General features: G+C 39.7%; 1 protein-coding gene across 1 annotated transcript; it reads left to right on the top strand.

The window, feature by feature from the left end:
- The first annotated feature begins 16 nt into the window (after positions 1-16).
- On the top strand, positions 17-16,821 carry LOC134748011 (uncharacterized). The gene is made up of 22 exons (XM_063682708.1): positions 17-282; positions 664-833; positions 1,028-1,188; positions 1,926-2,079; positions 2,655-2,819; positions 2,973-3,030; positions 4,391-4,611; positions 5,283-5,385; positions 6,130-6,257; positions 6,901-7,179; positions 7,842-8,003; positions 8,557-8,679; positions 8,770-9,042; positions 9,935-10,155; positions 10,869-11,052; positions 11,665-11,860; positions 12,759-13,153; positions 13,766-13,955; positions 14,553-14,734; positions 15,655-15,844; positions 16,004-16,117; positions 16,553-16,821. The coding sequence occupies exons 1-22, from the start codon at positions 237-239 to the stop codon at positions 16,621-16,623; spliced, it is 3,786 nt and encodes a 1,261-aa protein (XP_063538778.1). The 5' UTR covers positions 17-236; the 3' UTR covers positions 16,624-16,821.
- Positions 16,822-16,960: the final 139 nt, after the last annotated feature.

Here is a 16,960-nt window from a genome sequence, read left to right on the forward strand (position 1 = left end):
CTTCACCTAAAGTGAAAGGTGTTTTTCAGTTTCTTTTTGCTTTATTTTTATCTCGAGTAACCAGTTCTGCAACATGGTTATGGGTTCTTAGGTACTTCTTGCATGAATAGTCAATATATTAATTGTTTATGCACCATACATTATTTATTTATTACCAGTACTTGTGTTCTTGGTATCATTGATGCGTAGTTTCTTAGATGTATCTCGCGTGAAAGTGTTGCGTTGAGATAGGTAAAATGGACAAAATATTTTTTACAATAAACGGAGACAAGATAGCTGTATGTAAGTATTAAATATATATATGCATAAAGTTAGCAGAGTTAGCAGTGCTTGCAAGTTTTAACATTTAATCCATTAAACATTATTGTTCCTCAAGTTGTGCTGAAAAACACATAATAATATTTATTTGTTATTTGAAACAAAAAAAAAGTCATATAGTTATTATATATATATATTGTTTAATACACTAGCAGCTGAAAGCTGATGCGTGTATATCACTGCACTTGTGTTTTTTTTACTATTAGGTCTATTAGTGTTCATTTTGTTAGTTGTTTTGTTGTGAGCTTGTGTTTGTTTTGTTTGTATTGTAAAAAAACATTTTTAATCTTATCTGATTTTATATATTTAATATATTTTAACCAAAAATTCATAATTTAATTTCAGCGGGATCAGAAGTGACACCAGACACATCACTGAATGATTACATCCGAAATTACCTGAATCTTCATGGCACAAAGGCCATGTGCCATGAGGGTGGCTGCGGAGCCTGTGTTGTGTCCGTCTCACAAACACACCCTACCACTGGGGAGAAACATGTGTTTGCTGTTAATTCGGTAAGTTCTTATTTAAATATTTGCAAAATAAAATGTTTGTGAGAATTATGTGGTGGTGGCGACTGGAGCGCACCCATCCCGACGCGGCCGTGCGCGGGCCTGAGTCTCATGTTTTTAGTCTTGAATAAATACAGTAAAATAAAATAAAATAGCCATACAAATACAGATAACTTGAAATATTTGATACCCCCTAGTGCCTGGTCCACGTGTTATCCTGCCACGATTGGGACATCACCACAGTGGAGGGGGCAGGGAACCGGAAAGATGGCTACCATTCCATCCAGAAACGACTCGCTGCATTTAACGGCACGCAGTGCGGGTACTGCACGCCCGGATGGGTCATGAATATGTACAGGTAATACTAGATGCTTGCTGGATGGACTGGAGTTGACTTCGTGTTCTGCATAGGCAAAAGCTTTTCGAGCGTTGAACACCGATGTTAACACTTTGACATAAATTTCTTTATCGCAATTGGTCATATATCGTATATACTTATATATTTGATCCTCATAAATAACCAAATAACCTATAGAAAAAAAACTGAACACATATGTCGTTTTGAGGTCCTTGACGTCACATCGCTTCTAGTTACTCAATTAACTGAATAGCGCCACTTGAAAAGAAAGGATGTCTCTTTGCTGAAGCTTACGATTCAGACATGAAAACCTACCCAACTGTCCGGCTCCAATTTGATTTATTTTTATATATGTTATAGAGTAGTCTAAAAGAACACACATATTTTTTTTTAGCTGCCCAAACTCAACCTACTGGGAGAAATTGTCCTCCAAAGTACTGAAAGGTGACCAAACCCAAATTGCTAGTTAATTACTGGTTTGACTGGGTTGGAGAACATGAAAAACATGTGTTTTGTTATTTCGGCCCAAACTCATATTTTGCAAAAAAAAACTTCAAAATTTCATATTTCCTACCCTCTAGGATTTGGTCACTTTTCAGTACTTTGGAGGACAATTTCTCCCAATAGACTACTCTATAACATACATAAAAATAAATCAAATCGGAGCCCGACAGTTGGGTAGGTTTCCTTGAGAGTGCGACTTATGTTTGCAAAATTCTCAAAAAAATCTGTTTTAGCCTCTACCAGAGCTCGCATAACCAACTAACCATGCAACAAGTGGAGAACTCTTTCGGAGGCAACATGTGTCGTTGCACAGGCTACCGGCCTATTCTTGACGCCTTCAAGAGCTTCGCCACTGACGCTGATGACAGGCTAAAGAAGAAAGTACAGGTGGGTTTTGTATTCTGTACTTATTTATTGTTTTAATTAAAAGTACGTATAAAATGTAGACAAAACGCAAAAGTTTTACTTTTAAAATAATATCGGACGTGATGTACCGTTAGCAAAACTACTATCATTGCTGACTGTACAAACAAATCTATAGTCGAACCATGCTAAGTTTTCATGCCAATTAGTGCTACGTCAATTATGGAGCTTATATTAGGGATATGTAAATGTATCTGTTTAATGCGTTCTTACCGCCAAGTTTGTGCAAATTTAGTGGTCAGAGTTTAACAACTCTATGAGGATTGGCATGTGCCAAAAGTACTGTGGCAATCAAAATTATGAAGCTCGTGCAGAGGGCGCCACTTACTGTATCCAAGAGGCATTGAAAATTTATTTTTTATGAATTTTTGGTCCTTAATGCTGTGGCGACCTCTGGAGCAAGAAGTTTATCGTTTTTTAGGGTTCCATACCCAAATGGTAAAAACGGGACCCTATTACTAAGACTCCGCTGTCTAAATTTAAATTTAAATCTATCCTTCTAATTTATCCTATTTAAGTTAGTGGATTTCTTTTAACAGGATATGGAAGACCTAGATAAAATAAAATGCCTTAACAAGTGTGTGAAGAAATGTGACAGTGAAGAAGATTGGTGCTTGATTGAAAGCAAACCCGAAGTATTATTACAAGTGGAGATGAAAGTGAATCGGTGGTACAAGGCCTATAATATTAAGGATGTGTTTAAGGTTTGTGGTTTTGTAGTACAAAAATATACCTGTTCATTAAACAGTTTACATAATAATGCTGTCTTCTTTCATTCTTGAACATATTATTTTAGGCGTACCTAATTAATACCTATCAATGTTGGCGGACTTTCAAAACTGTCCTTATAATTTTAGGTGCTTAGCAGAGAAGGGACTGATAGTTACCGTCTCATAGCCGGAAACACAGGAAAAGGTAAGTAAATAATGTAACATGGAAAACCGTGTTTGATAACAAATACGGTTTTTCATAATACAGCTATATTCGTATTTTCCTATTCACTATTGCGATCTTTGCCCCACAACTGCCACATGCAGCTACCTAAAGAATTTTGCACCTGTTTTCTAAAATTTGTAAATTATTTATTGTTTATTTGCATAGGGGGTTATGCGCGGTATGGTAAATATGTATTTACAATGCATGTGCTCGAAAAGTGCGTTTCCTACGGAGCCATATCATGCGGAAAGTACTACTTTTCCGCACTAGTGCTTTTTGTTTTCAATTTTTTAATAATTAAACTTATTTGCCATTATATGTTTTTTTTATTTACTCGCACAATGCATAGTAAAACATTGTATGATACACGTGCGTAATAGTAGATTGTTAACCAAGGGATGAAAGGCACTCATTTCTGCCGAGGTGTCTTGGCGCTCGAACGCAGTGAGAGCGCCAATAGTCCGAGGCAGAAATGATGCCTTTCACCCGAGTTAAACACTCTACTTTTCATTTCGAATACGAGGAAAGTAAAATGCATGTGTTTTTTCAAAAACATGACGAATAATACATTTTTATAGTATTTATCGAGGGAACTTTCAATTAAAAATTCAGGCAAAAGTATCGTTATTTATGGAATGGAGAGTCAAGTATCACAATGGAAATTGTATAACAAATCCATTTAAACTCAAATTTCAATTGCTTATCGTAAAAAAATTAAAAATATCGTACTTCGAACGTAAAATGCTCTAGTGCAGACACGTATCATTTTCTGCGCACCTTTTAGAACAACAATGACCCTCTTTCAGAGCATGAGAAATGAAAAGATGATTTCCGACTCGTATTCCTTTATACACTCGCTCGCTTTGCTCGCTCGTGAATAAAATTCCACTCGTCGGAGATCATACACTTTCCGCACTTGTTGCATAAATAGCTATTGTATACCTCTTGTGATTTACCTATATATCACGGGTCGTGAAACAACGGTTCGCGTCTCCCTCCAATCCGGCCCCGGAAAGCTCCAATGTGGTCCTCAAATCAAAAACTTTGATTTATGATAGAGCCATCCTTTACTTTAATTTTTAGGGTTCCGTACCCAAAGGGTAAAAACGGGACCCTATTACTAAGACTCCACTGTCCGTCCGTCTGTCACCAGGCTGTCTCATGAACCGTGATAGCTAGACAGTTGAAATTTTCACAGATGATGTATTTCTGTTGCCGCTATAACAACAAATATTAAAAGGTACGGAACCCTCGGTGGGCGAGTCCGACTCGCAGTTGTCCGGTTTTTTAATCAATCAAATTTTAATCGCCTTACAATTTTTTTTCTGTATCTATACAGGCGTATACCCAATAACAGCAGACGCCCGCGTCCTGATAGATATATCCTCTATCACCGCTCTAAAGGAGTCCTACAAAGACATGAACCTAGTACTAGGCGCCGGCATGCCGTTAACGGAAGTCATGGCTACCTGCACACTTCGGTCCAATGAGAGCGACTTCCGGTATCTGAAGTACTTCTATGACCACCTGGATCTTGTAGCCCATGTGCCTGTTAGAAATGTAAGTCTGTATCAATATATCCTCTAAAGGAGTTCTACTCAGACATAGACTTGGTGATAGGCGACAGAAGTCATGCATTTTAGTAGTGCCTAGCCCTGTACATTACGATGTACACTCTGTTTCAAATTTCAATGGAATGTCTAACTTTGGTAAGTAGCATATCCTTTTTCTCATAAAATTTTCAAAAATACAACTAGGTTCAAAGTAAATTGGCTATGATTATGTATGGTGGGCGGAACGAGCGAGGCTAGGCAAAGCTACAGCTGTGTGCAACTGCGCGTGCTAACGAGCTCCCGCACACCGAAAGAGAACGAGACCAGCTTATTAGGCCCGATATACTTGTAAGTTTTACTTACGTGAGTAGGGACACAGCTGTACTACAGAATGAGAGATGAATAATCGTTATTTCATTCTAACAAATAGCCCCTCCTACTCACGTAAGTAAAACAAGTGTATAGGTATCAAGCCTTAGGTATGTTCAACAACGAGTGTAACAAAGATGAATGGTATATGCGAAATTAATTAACAAAAACAGATACATTCGTGGAGGTAATGATAATTAAATAATATGGGAGTATTTTTGTGCTCCTTATGCACGAGTATAACCTATGTATGGGTATAATATTATATATAGGTCATTGAACTCATTGACGAACTTTAATAAATTCCAGATTGGCACTATTGGTGGCAACTTGGCATTAAAGGCGGCGCATAACGCGTTCCCGTCAGATGTGTTCCTGCTTTTCGAAACCGTGGAGGCTAGCGTCACTATAGGTATGTCTTCTTTTAATAACGTTAAACTGAGAGATTAAAAAAATGTATTCAGAACAATATTTTTGATACAAGCTTTTATCGCCGACTGTACTTTTCTTTCCACGGGCAACTAATACTCATTGAAACAATTCTAATTCTAACAAATCCAAACACAATTCAGTCCATCATCAGATCAGCTCGATGGTACCATACTATTGCATCGTCACTCAACTTGCATATACCTATATATGTATGTGAAGTTTCAGCTCAATCGATTAATAGGAAGGGGGTCTAATTTAGCTTGTAAGATTTGATCCGAACATATAATGAATAAAAGATTGTAAAAAACGTATTTTACATATAATATTGTATATGTATATGTTAGGCAAACTGTAAATACAGTTTTGCAGGGACCTGTCTAGTTGTAATCTCTGTACTGTGTATTAATAATAATAAATAAAAATAACTTACCCTAATGAGTAATGAGGATTATAGGGCAGGGGATTTTTACTATACGCACTTAAAAGGGGGCAAAACTGTTTAGTTTTCGAAATCTTTCAGATTTATAAATATTTCAGCAAATGAAGTTGTATATAGAATATATTTTATGCTATTCGTGCACTCTGTAAATAATGTATATAATGTTTGTTTGTATTTCTCTATGTAAGTGAATTGTAATATTCTTTTGAAGAAATAAATTCTTAAACCATAAACCTTATATTTACCTACTATGAGTTTCAGAAACATATTTGCACATTTTTGCAGTTGACAGCAAGTTAGAAAAAACCGTAGTGAAATTGCAAGATTTCCTTAACTTGGATCTGAAAGACAAGTTGATATTGGATGTCAAACTGCCGCCGCTTTCAGAGAACAACCACATTAGAACTTATAAGGTAACTACATACATATTATAATATGATTCTTCTGAAACAAAATTATTTCTTGAAGACAAGATATGATATTTGACGACCGGTCTGGCCTAGTGGGTAGTGACCCTGCCTGTGAAGCGGATGGTCCTGGGTTCGAATCCCGGTAAGGGCATTTATTTGTGTGATGAACACAGATATTTGTTCCTGAGTCTTGGGTGTTTTCTATGTTTTTAATATTTATGTATTTGTATATTATATATATCGTTGTCTAAGTACCCACAACACAAGCCTTCTTGAGCTTACTGTGGGACTTAGTCAATCTGTGTAAGAATGTCCTATAATATTTATTTATTTAAGATAAAATTGGAGTAGTAAAATCAAAGAAACAATCGTCCAAATAATGTGTGTAATTCAGTACTTATAAGGCGTCTCTACAATATTGGTGTCGCAAACGACCCAGGGATCTAAATTTGCCTGCCAGAAACCGACGTAAAAGCTTTGAATTTACAATTGCATTTTGATTGTCATTTATAAAAATTATAAACAAAACACGTAAAATTAAAATAATATCGCGATCGCGATCAAATCAACCTGATGGCGCTAAACGATGTCTACTGTATATATATGCTACTCTACTTCTATCTATGGTGTTATCATCCCCTTACAGATAATGCCTCGCGCCCAAAACGCGCACGCCATAGTAAACGCCGGCTTCCTCTTCAAACTTACCTCCAACGCCATCACCAAATGCAACTTAGTCTTTGGCAACATAGCTCCCAACTTCATAAGGGCTAGTAAAACGGAGAAGGCACTTATCGGTGTCAATTTAGAAGATATCTTGAGGAAGGGAGTGCCGCTGTTGGTTGAGGAGTTGGTACCGGTGGAAGATCCTCCTGAACCGTCCGCGGAATGTAGGAAGAGTATCGCCTTGGGACTTTTCTATAAGGTCGGTATATTTAAGAAGTATAATGCAATAGCACAGGGTACATGGGCAACATAGCTCCCAACTTCATAAGGGCTAGTAAAACGATGAAGGCGGTTATTGGCGTCAATTTAGAAGATGCCTTGAAGAAGGGAGTGCCGATGTTGGTTGGTTGGTTGGGTGGTTGAGTGGTTGGATATTGGTTGGTTGGCTGTTGAAGAATGAGTATCGCCTTGGTTATTTTTTATAAGGTCAGTCGAAGAAAGAAAAGATAAAGAATGTGAACACATTTTCAGCGATTCAAAACAACCTACCTACGTGCTACCTACCTACCTATGAAAATTACCTATTTACTTATGAAAATTATTTAACACATCAAGTGTTAAACAGGAATGGAGAACATAGATTAGTATATGTTGTTACTGTAAATGGAGAACACAAAATGGGGCCCAAATGTTGATATCATCTGTACTGAAAGCTTTCTTTATACCACGAAACACGCAACAATAGCCTTCGACCGACACTGATGACAGTATTGCGTACGAGAGATAAGGGCAGTGATCCGATTATAATCGCTCGTCTAAGAGATATCTACATTAAATAGCTGACGAATTCGAATCTTAGCTATTACTTAAATTATTAAATAAAAATATTGTGTTTTATAATAAGTTATATTTTTGTTCTAGGCCCTCCTCTCAATAGCACCAGAAGCATCAATAAACCCACGATACGCCAGTGGTGGCAAACCTTTACCACGACCGGTATCTCGCGGAACACAGACCTTTGATACGGATAAGTCGCTCTGGCCGCTCAACCAGCCCGTGCCCAAGCTGGAGGCCCTCGCACAGGTCTCACTCACACGTATATTCTGTCTCACTTCACAATAGCACCAGGGTCAGTGAACCCTCGATACGCCAGCGGTAGCAAACCTTTACCACGTCCAGTATCTTGCGAAACCCTGATATTTAGCACGGAAATTTTCATACTTATTTTTTTTTAATAAAAGAAAGTCAATTAGTTTTCGAGAGTTTACCCTCTGGGTTGGAAGGTCAGATGGCAGTCGCTTTCATTAAAACTAGTGCCTACGCCAATTCTTGGGATTATTTGCCAAGCGGGCCCCAGGCTGCCATGAGCAGTGGCAAAATGCCGGGACAACGCGAGGAAGCTGATGAGATTTTTAAATTTTCCTAACAATTTTCCTTTGTATGGTGAGCGTAACGAGACTATTGGACGCTGTAAAGTGTTCGAAACGTCGGGAATGTCGGGATGTATTATAAATTCAGTATACGCGATATAATCCGTTTTCATAGTTTTATTTCATGAGTAACTAATATCGCGGTAAACGAAGACTTACCTATTATGAGACTATTGGAGTTAATTGTTTATGCTTACGTTTTTCAGTGTTCGGGGGAAGCGAAATACACATGTGACGTGAACACATCCCCAAGAGAAGTGCATGTTGCTTTCGTCCTCTCTACTATCTGCGTGGGAGAGATTGATAAAATCAACGCTAGCGAAGCCCTGGTAAGTACATAAATAGGAAATAATATGTTAATATTCCTTGAAGTCGAGCCGTTTAGACCATAATTTATCTTCAAAACGCAATTCTTCCAGAAACTTGCAGGCGTAGTATCATTCTTCACCGCCAAAGACATCCCCGGAAAAAATTCCTTCACGCCTTCCGACGTTCCGTGGCAACAATCAGACGAAGAAATCCTGGCGAGTTCTAAAGTGTCCTACTACGGGCAGCCTATAGGACTCATAGCCGCAGTCAACCATAAGCTGGCCTTGAAAGCTGCGGGCTTAGTGAGGGTTCAGTACAAAAATGAAAAAACCCCAGTGCTTAGCATTGAAGACGCTCTGAAGGCTCAAGATAAGGATAGACGGGTAAGTACTACAAACAATAGACAGTTCTTAAGTCCTACTGCCTATAGAGCTCATAGCCGTAGATGGCTTTCAGAGCTGTGGGTCTTGACATAGACATAGACATAATTTATTGGTAATAAGGTATTACAGGTCACAATTTTTTGTTACTTATTTCTTGTGAGATAGTTCAGTAAAAGAAAGAAGCCCAGTGTTAGTTTCAGTTTTGATTTGAGGGTCTGATAAGGGTTGGAGGATGACACTCTTCAAAAGGAAAAAAAAACGGAAACCTTATAGGATTACTCGTATCAACTGATGAACAGAGATGTCAGAGATACACATGGTAGTTTCATGATTTTCACGAGTTTCGGAGAAAATTGGCTGTAGGACAGTTAGCCAAACCAAAGATAGATATAACTCCGTAATAGATGGATACAGTCTAAGGAAAAAACGTGCCTCGAAAATCAAGAAAATTTGATTCTCGTTCAGAGGGCGCTACTAGTTTTGGCCTACAGTCGTATAGATGGCGTTGACGGTTTCGTTTGTTATTTAACAATTTTAACGCATATCAGTGAAAGAACATGGGTCAAAATCAACAAAATAATTAATGCAAATAAAAAAAATCATTTATCTATATTTAAATACATTTTATCGTATTTTTACAAATCTTCAATTTTAGTTTTAAAGTGTGTCGACAGATGGCAGTGAATTTACTGGGGTTACAAAATTTATTATGACAGTACCGCTCTAGTATAAGTTACTCTATGGCCAAACTATTAGCTAAGCACCCCTGCATGCATATTCGTATATTCGTGCTAAGTTAATAGTTCAGCTAACTGTACATGTACTTTTAGCAAATTGGTTGTAGTTAGTTCTGAAATTACTGGATTGATTAAGTCAATGATTTTCTTCACAGGTCAGAGAAGACATATCAGTCAAACCGACAAACAAAGGAGTGGATACCACCCAAGTGATCAAAGGCAGCTTTTCCGTCCCATCCCAGTACCACTACACTATGGAGACGCAGTGTTGCACCGTTACTAATACCGAAAACGGTCTGGTAGTGCGATCCTCAACACAATGGATGGATTTGGTACAAGTTGCTGTCAGCCAGTCGCTTAACATTCAGGAAAACCAGTTAGTACTCTTAAATATAAACTCCGTTATGCATAACTCAGCAAACCTCTGTTCTTTTCGTGATCAAAGGCAGCTTTTCCGTCCCATGAATCCCATCCCAGTACCATTACACTATTGGCTTATTGCCATAGTACATTTTGTAGTCAGTAAATTTACTGCCATCTTTCGACATAGGATTGAAACTTTTAGAACGCCATATGACTTTGACCCATGTTCTTTTAAAATAAAAAAATGTGTTAAAATTGTTAAATATCAAACGGTGTCGCCATCTTGAAGAGTATAGGCCGAAGGTAAAATCTCGCGCCATCTTTTCGAGCATCAATTTTTCTTGATTTTCCGAGGCTCGTTTAATAATAGTTATTTACGATACAAGTGCGAAAAAGAGGAAATTCGAAACCAGTGGCGATAAATTAAAACACGACCGAAGGGAGAGTTTTAAATCGACACGAGTTGCGAATTACCTATTCGCACGTGTATCGTACAACATTTTACAGTACATATGGCAGTTTAAATTTTTGACATAGTTACGAAATGTGCTAATTTACGCACTAGTGCAGAAAAGTAGCACCATATGTACTGTAAAAAACTTTATTTATCTTATACACTTCATAGATCTTTACTATGGAAACACGGTTCGCTTGTCACAAGCATTTTTTACCGATGTAGGTACCTAAATATTGTGTTTTATACCTAATGTTACACTTTTTATACAGGGTGGAAGTGCAGGTGCCCCGGGTGGGCGGAGCTTACGGCGGCAAAGCGTCTCGCTCGGCGATGTTCGCATGCGCGTGCGCGCTCGTGGCTCGCTCGCTGAACAGGACGGCGACACTCGTCCTCCCGCTCACCGACAACATGCAGATTGTGGGGAAGAGGCAGCCATGTAGGGCTGACTATGAGGTTTGTCTATATACCTATACCATAACAGTTATTAAACCCAATTATGTCAAAGAGTTATTAAGAGGGTGCAGAGTAAAATCAACAAATAACGGGAGTCACCGTTTAATCGCTGGGGTTCATATTTCTTTATGAATCTGAAATAATAAGCAATTAATGGGCCTGTGTGTGTACTTAATGGTTTAATTTGACAGAATCTGAAAATTTACCTATTTCTACTTCCTCTTAATGGTAGTACAATGTAAGTTGCCCTGCGAAACTGTAAATTAAAATTAAATATCATTTATTTTCAGATTTATAAAAATAACAAGACAATATTTACAAGATTCAAATTTTGCTTTCTAAAATCCAATGTACTGCAATGAGCTGCGAAATTGCATGGAGGAATTATGAATGAATATATTGATAAATTCGCCATGCACTTTTGCGGATCATGGTACACAGCAGCCCGATTGAAAACGAACCAAGCTTATTTCAATTGGCAGTTGATAGCTTAACCTTGATTTATCATGTGACGAAGACAAAATTAAGCAATTTATGTTTTGATAAAGATAACTCGTGATAACACGAGGGGATCACTTGTCATGACTTTCCCAAATCTTGCGAATTTTACAGATAGGCATAAACGACGAAGGCGTAATCCAGTACCTTGACATGAAGTACTACTCCGAATGCGGATACTCGTTCAACGACAGTTCGGGCGGCGAGATAGTCGGCGTGCTGACCAACTTGTATGAGACCAGCCGCTGGGGCATCACCGGGCACAGCGTGCTGACCGACAAGCATTCCAACACCTGGTGTCGCGCTCCCGGTTAGTATACTTACCATAGTTTATAGATATAGTCGGCGTGCTGACCAACTTGTATGAGACCAGCCGCTGGGGCATCACCGGACACAGCGTGCTGACCGACAAGCATTCCAACACCTGGTGTCGCGCTCCCGGTTAGTATACTTACCATAGTTTATAGATATAGTCGGCGTGCTGACCAACTTGTATGAGACCAGCCGCTGGGGCATCACCGGGCACAGCGTGCTGACCGACAAGCATTCCAACACCTGGTGTCGCGCTCCCGGTTAGTATACTTACCATAGTTTATAGATATAGTCGGCGTGCTGACCAACTTGTATGAGACCAGCCGCTGGGGCATCACCGGGCACAGCGTGCTGACCGACAAGCATTCCAACACCTGGTGTCGCGCTCCCGGTTAGTATACTTACCATAGTTTATAGATATAGTCGGCGTGCTGACCAACTTGTATGAGACCAGCCGCTGGGGCATCACCGGGCACAGCGTGCTGACCGACAAGCATTCCAACACCTGGTGTCGCGCTCCCGGTTAGTATACTTACCATAGTTTATAGATATAGTCGGCGTGCTGACCAACCGAACACAGTAGCCACAAAAGTAGATGGCGCTTCGCCTCGTCCATAATGGCGGGCCGGGTGGAGACGAAAGTGCTTGTTGCTAATACTTGAATTTTAAAGGTTTAACATTTGACAGTCACTATATGTACATTTTCAACCAGTTCCTTTTCTAATCTTAATTATTGGTAATCCTCCATGGGAGGACACCTGTGCTTAGTCGTGGGACATGCATCATTATCATCTCCCGCAGGGACTTAGGGTATTATAAATATAATTTCATACACATAATACGTTTAGCTTTAGGTCTTCTGTAACCCAGCTTTAATAACGCTTTATATCTTTCAGGGACAACCGAAGGCATAGCAATACTCGAGCACATAATGCACAGAATCGCGCACGCAACAAAAAAGGACCCTAGCGCCATAAAAATACAGCACTTATTGCCCAAACACGAATCCGTCAAAGACTTTCTTCTATCATTCAAAACTGACATTAAATACGATGAACGGAAAGCAGAAATAGAGAAGTATAATGCTGAAAACGCTTGGAAAAAGCGAGCTGTAGAGATATCTATAATGTCATACCCTATTGGGTATTCGTGGAACTTTCCTGTGACTATTTCCGTGTACCATGCGGATGGGACGGTGGTGATATCGCACGGAGGGATAGAGATGGGACAGGGGATCAACACTAAAGTGGCGCAAGTGTGTGCGTACACTTTGAAGGTGCCGCTCGATAAGGTTGGTATAATGGTGCTACGCTTAAATGTTTATGAACCAGTGGACCAATGCATACGACATAGTGGCGCGTAACTTTGTTTGAATTTTAAATCTATTATGCAATTACTGTGTATAATTACAACACATAAAAATAAAACATAAAGATTTATATTCGCTAGAATACTTAGGTAATTCTAATTTAATAGGTGTTATTCTGCTAATGTAGGCAAGTCACAATTCACAATGCTTAATCGTTCAAAATAACACTAGTCTCTGACTAAAACGGTTTTTTTGCCGAAACAGAAACCAAATAGCTGGTTTTGCTCTCAATTCGGTCGAAACCGAAACTTCGTTCGAAACATGATTTTTATACCGAAATCTGCCGAAACCGAATATTTATTTATTTATGCTTTTTTAACAAACAAAGAGAAATGTACACATACATACACATGTACATGTACATGAATGATGAATGTAGGTACGTGTACAATTGTACAATTCGTACTAATAGTACCTCCGTTTCGAAATATGCTATCGCTCTCGCGTTTGATATAGAGACGAATTAAGATATTGTAAGGCCTTAACTATGTGTCTAAAATTGTTAATTCACCCAAATACCTTTATTTTCTGTAGATATCAGTCCGTGGAAGCGACAATTTCACCTCCCCCAACGCCATGGCCAGCAACGGCAGCATAACGAGCGAGTGCGTCGCGTTCGCAACAATTAAAGCTTGCAATGATCTGACGGCTCGAATGGAGCCCGCAAGGGCAGAGCTAGCCGAGCCTACGTGGGAAGAAGTCGTTAAGCGAGCCTACAAGAAAGGTAAGGCATTATTATAGTAGACGCAGACCAAACTGACGACCGGGGTCGTAAAACTTCTCAATCACGCTCGCGTGGTCGAAGGTAGGGTGAGAGAGACGGAACTGGCCGAACCAACGTGGGAGGAGGTAGTCAAGCGAGCCTACGAAAAAGGTAAGGGACTAGTATAGCGGGAGTGAGAGAGACAGTAAACGCTTGCAATGGTCTGATGAAGTACATGTAACATGTTTTGGTAATGTAGGACCATCGACCACCTCAATGTCGGCGAGCGTTCATATTATCAGCAATACCATTCGCTTAGCACCTTTGCAAAGAAACTTCTATATGCAGGGGGGGTCAGTTTTCTTTGCCACGCGCTAAGACACAATGGCCGACCGCTCACAGAAAAGAAACAATGGCTTTTGTTTGACAGATTAGGATCTTAGGAGTAAAAATCATTTGAGAAAATTTATACTATACCTACCTCGATAATTATTTATCGAAATGCATCAGAAGCGTAAAATTACTGTCATTATATAATACAAAATTATATAAAGACACGTAACAAAAACTGTTGCTAACATAAGTAGTTTCTAACAATTGAATATGTTTATTCCTTAGGTATAAGCCTCCAAGCGAGCGCCATGACATCGGACAACGACGCGCTCGTCGGCTACAGCGTATACGGCGCGTGCGCTGTGGAAGTAGAGCTCGACGTGCTGACGGGAAATCACGTCATCGCACGGTCTGACTTGCTGGAGGATACGGGAGTTAGCATGAGCCCCGAGATTGACGTGGGACAGGTAAGGGGCGGAAAATCACGTCATCGCACGGTCTGACTTACTGGAGGATACGGGAGTTAGCATGAGCCCCGAGATTGACGTGTGACAGGTAAGGGGCGGAAAATCACGTCATCGCACGGTCTGACTTGCTGGTGGGTACGGGAGTTACCACGAGCCCGGAGATTGACGTGGGACAGGTATGTGACGGTAAATCACGTCATCGGTCGGAGTGACTTGCTGGAGGATACGGGATTTACGAGTAGTATGAACTCGGAGATTCAATGAACTCATCGCGCGTAGGTATACCTAGACTAAATGGAAGATGAAGTGTAGGTACTTCATCTTCCATTTAGTCTAGGTATAGCATACAGGAGTAGCATAAGTCCGAAGATCGACTTGGGACAGGTCAGCGATTTGAAATCATGTCTAAACGTGCTAACTTTATAAACAAGTCAAAATACATGGGTCTGACGCGGAATAGAAGGTGCTGGAGTTTGCGTATTTTTCTAATAACCAAACAGTTTTACATCACCGCCGTGTTTTAGTTTATTAATATTTTTAAGATATAGAATGAATTATCTAAAAAAATTTTTTCGCTCAAACCCTACGCCGTTAAACAAAGGGCATTGTTTCTTTTGTGCACCGCGGTAGCTACCTCATTTCTTATTAGTGAAAAGGATCACGCCGGTTTTAAAGGCAATTTTAGCGTGCTACACATAGGGCTCAAATTTATGTAACAGCTTTTTGCTACCTCCGAAGATTCCCACTTGTCGACCTATATTACCTAAACGCGTTAACTCCGAATGCTGTTATCTGAATTTTTTGAACTATAAAAGTAGTTTAACAACTAGCCTTTTGTTTAACAGCTAACCCCCCAGCGAAACCCTAGTTTGGGTGAAAAAATAATTTGAGATAATTCGCACTATAATTCCATATTACAGATCGAAGGAGCGTTCATAATGGGCCTCGGGCTGTGGACTCGCGAGCACGTAGTGCACGCAGCATCGGGCCGGCTGCTCACGGCGCGCACGTGGACGTACACGCCGCCCGGCGCGCGCGACGTGCCCGCCGACTGCCGCGTCGGCTTCAGGAGGAACGCCGCCAACAACGCCGGCGTGCTGCGCTCTAAAGGTACGATTCATCATCATCATCATGGTTGCATTTTTCAAAAGGGTCAAAAGGGCGTCTACGTGTTGGCTTCGGCTCCGCGCACGCCTCCCAAAGGCCCGGAACACCATTGTTCCGTGATGGGAAAGACCTGACTACTAAAACTTTGATACGTTGTTACAGCAACGGGTGAGCCAGCGCTGACGCTGGCCGTGGTCGTTACCCACGCGCTGCGCGGCGCTATTGCCGAGGCCAGGAAAGAGTACGGGCACGTTGATACCGAGTGGATCGATGTTGGTAAGTTTCTGAACACCATTTATAATGCACGAGTCATATTCAGAGTAAAAGGTATTTCAACCTTGTATAAGGTGCGTTGGGGTAAGATTGAAAGGGTTTTTCATGAGGGGTAGGATGAAAAGATTGAAAAGTCGCCCGTAATGCTTCGGCATACGGATGATTTTTTGTCTTACCCCTCATGAAAAACCCATTAAATCTGACCCCAACGCAGCTTACGCTCACTTCATTTGTATTCGCTTTGTTCACATATGTGGTTGTGATACAAGTTAGAGTGCGTAACCTTAGTACCTATTAGTTTATTATTAAGTATGTCAAATAGTATATATTACCTAGTTACATGAGTAAGTGGTCAGCCGAGAAAATATTTGATTAGGTACATAAAAAAGGAATAATATGATTTGCGGCAAAATTAGAAGTAATTGTTTTTTTTTTCAGATACGCCGTTTAGTGTGGAGAATATACTCAAAGCAATTTCACCTAAACCAGAAGTTTACAGGCTGAAATAGTTTAATCTTACCTCGATACTCTCAGAGACAAGACTCAAATAGCATCACAAGTATAATTACAATACCTATAGCATTAATTAATTACCTAAACATACTACGGATAGCCTCTACATGTGATATGGTGCTGTATTATAATTATAAGGAAAAAAAACAGTGAAATTAAAACAAGTATTAGTAAGTATTGTGATAATAATAGGCTCAAAATGTTTCCTTCTATTATATACAAAAACATTTATGTATGTATTAAGATTAAATGAATAACACTAAATTAATGCCTTATTATTGTGATTGAGATGCATAAACACACTAGTAAAAATAAAAGACGAATTGCAAAATA

This window comes from Cydia strobilella, chromosome 15, assembly GCF_947568885.1.
Source record: "Cydia strobilella chromosome 15, ilCydStro3.1, whole genome shotgun sequence".
Lineage (NCBI taxonomy): Eukaryota > Metazoa > Arthropoda > Insecta > Lepidoptera > Tortricidae > Cydia > Cydia strobilella.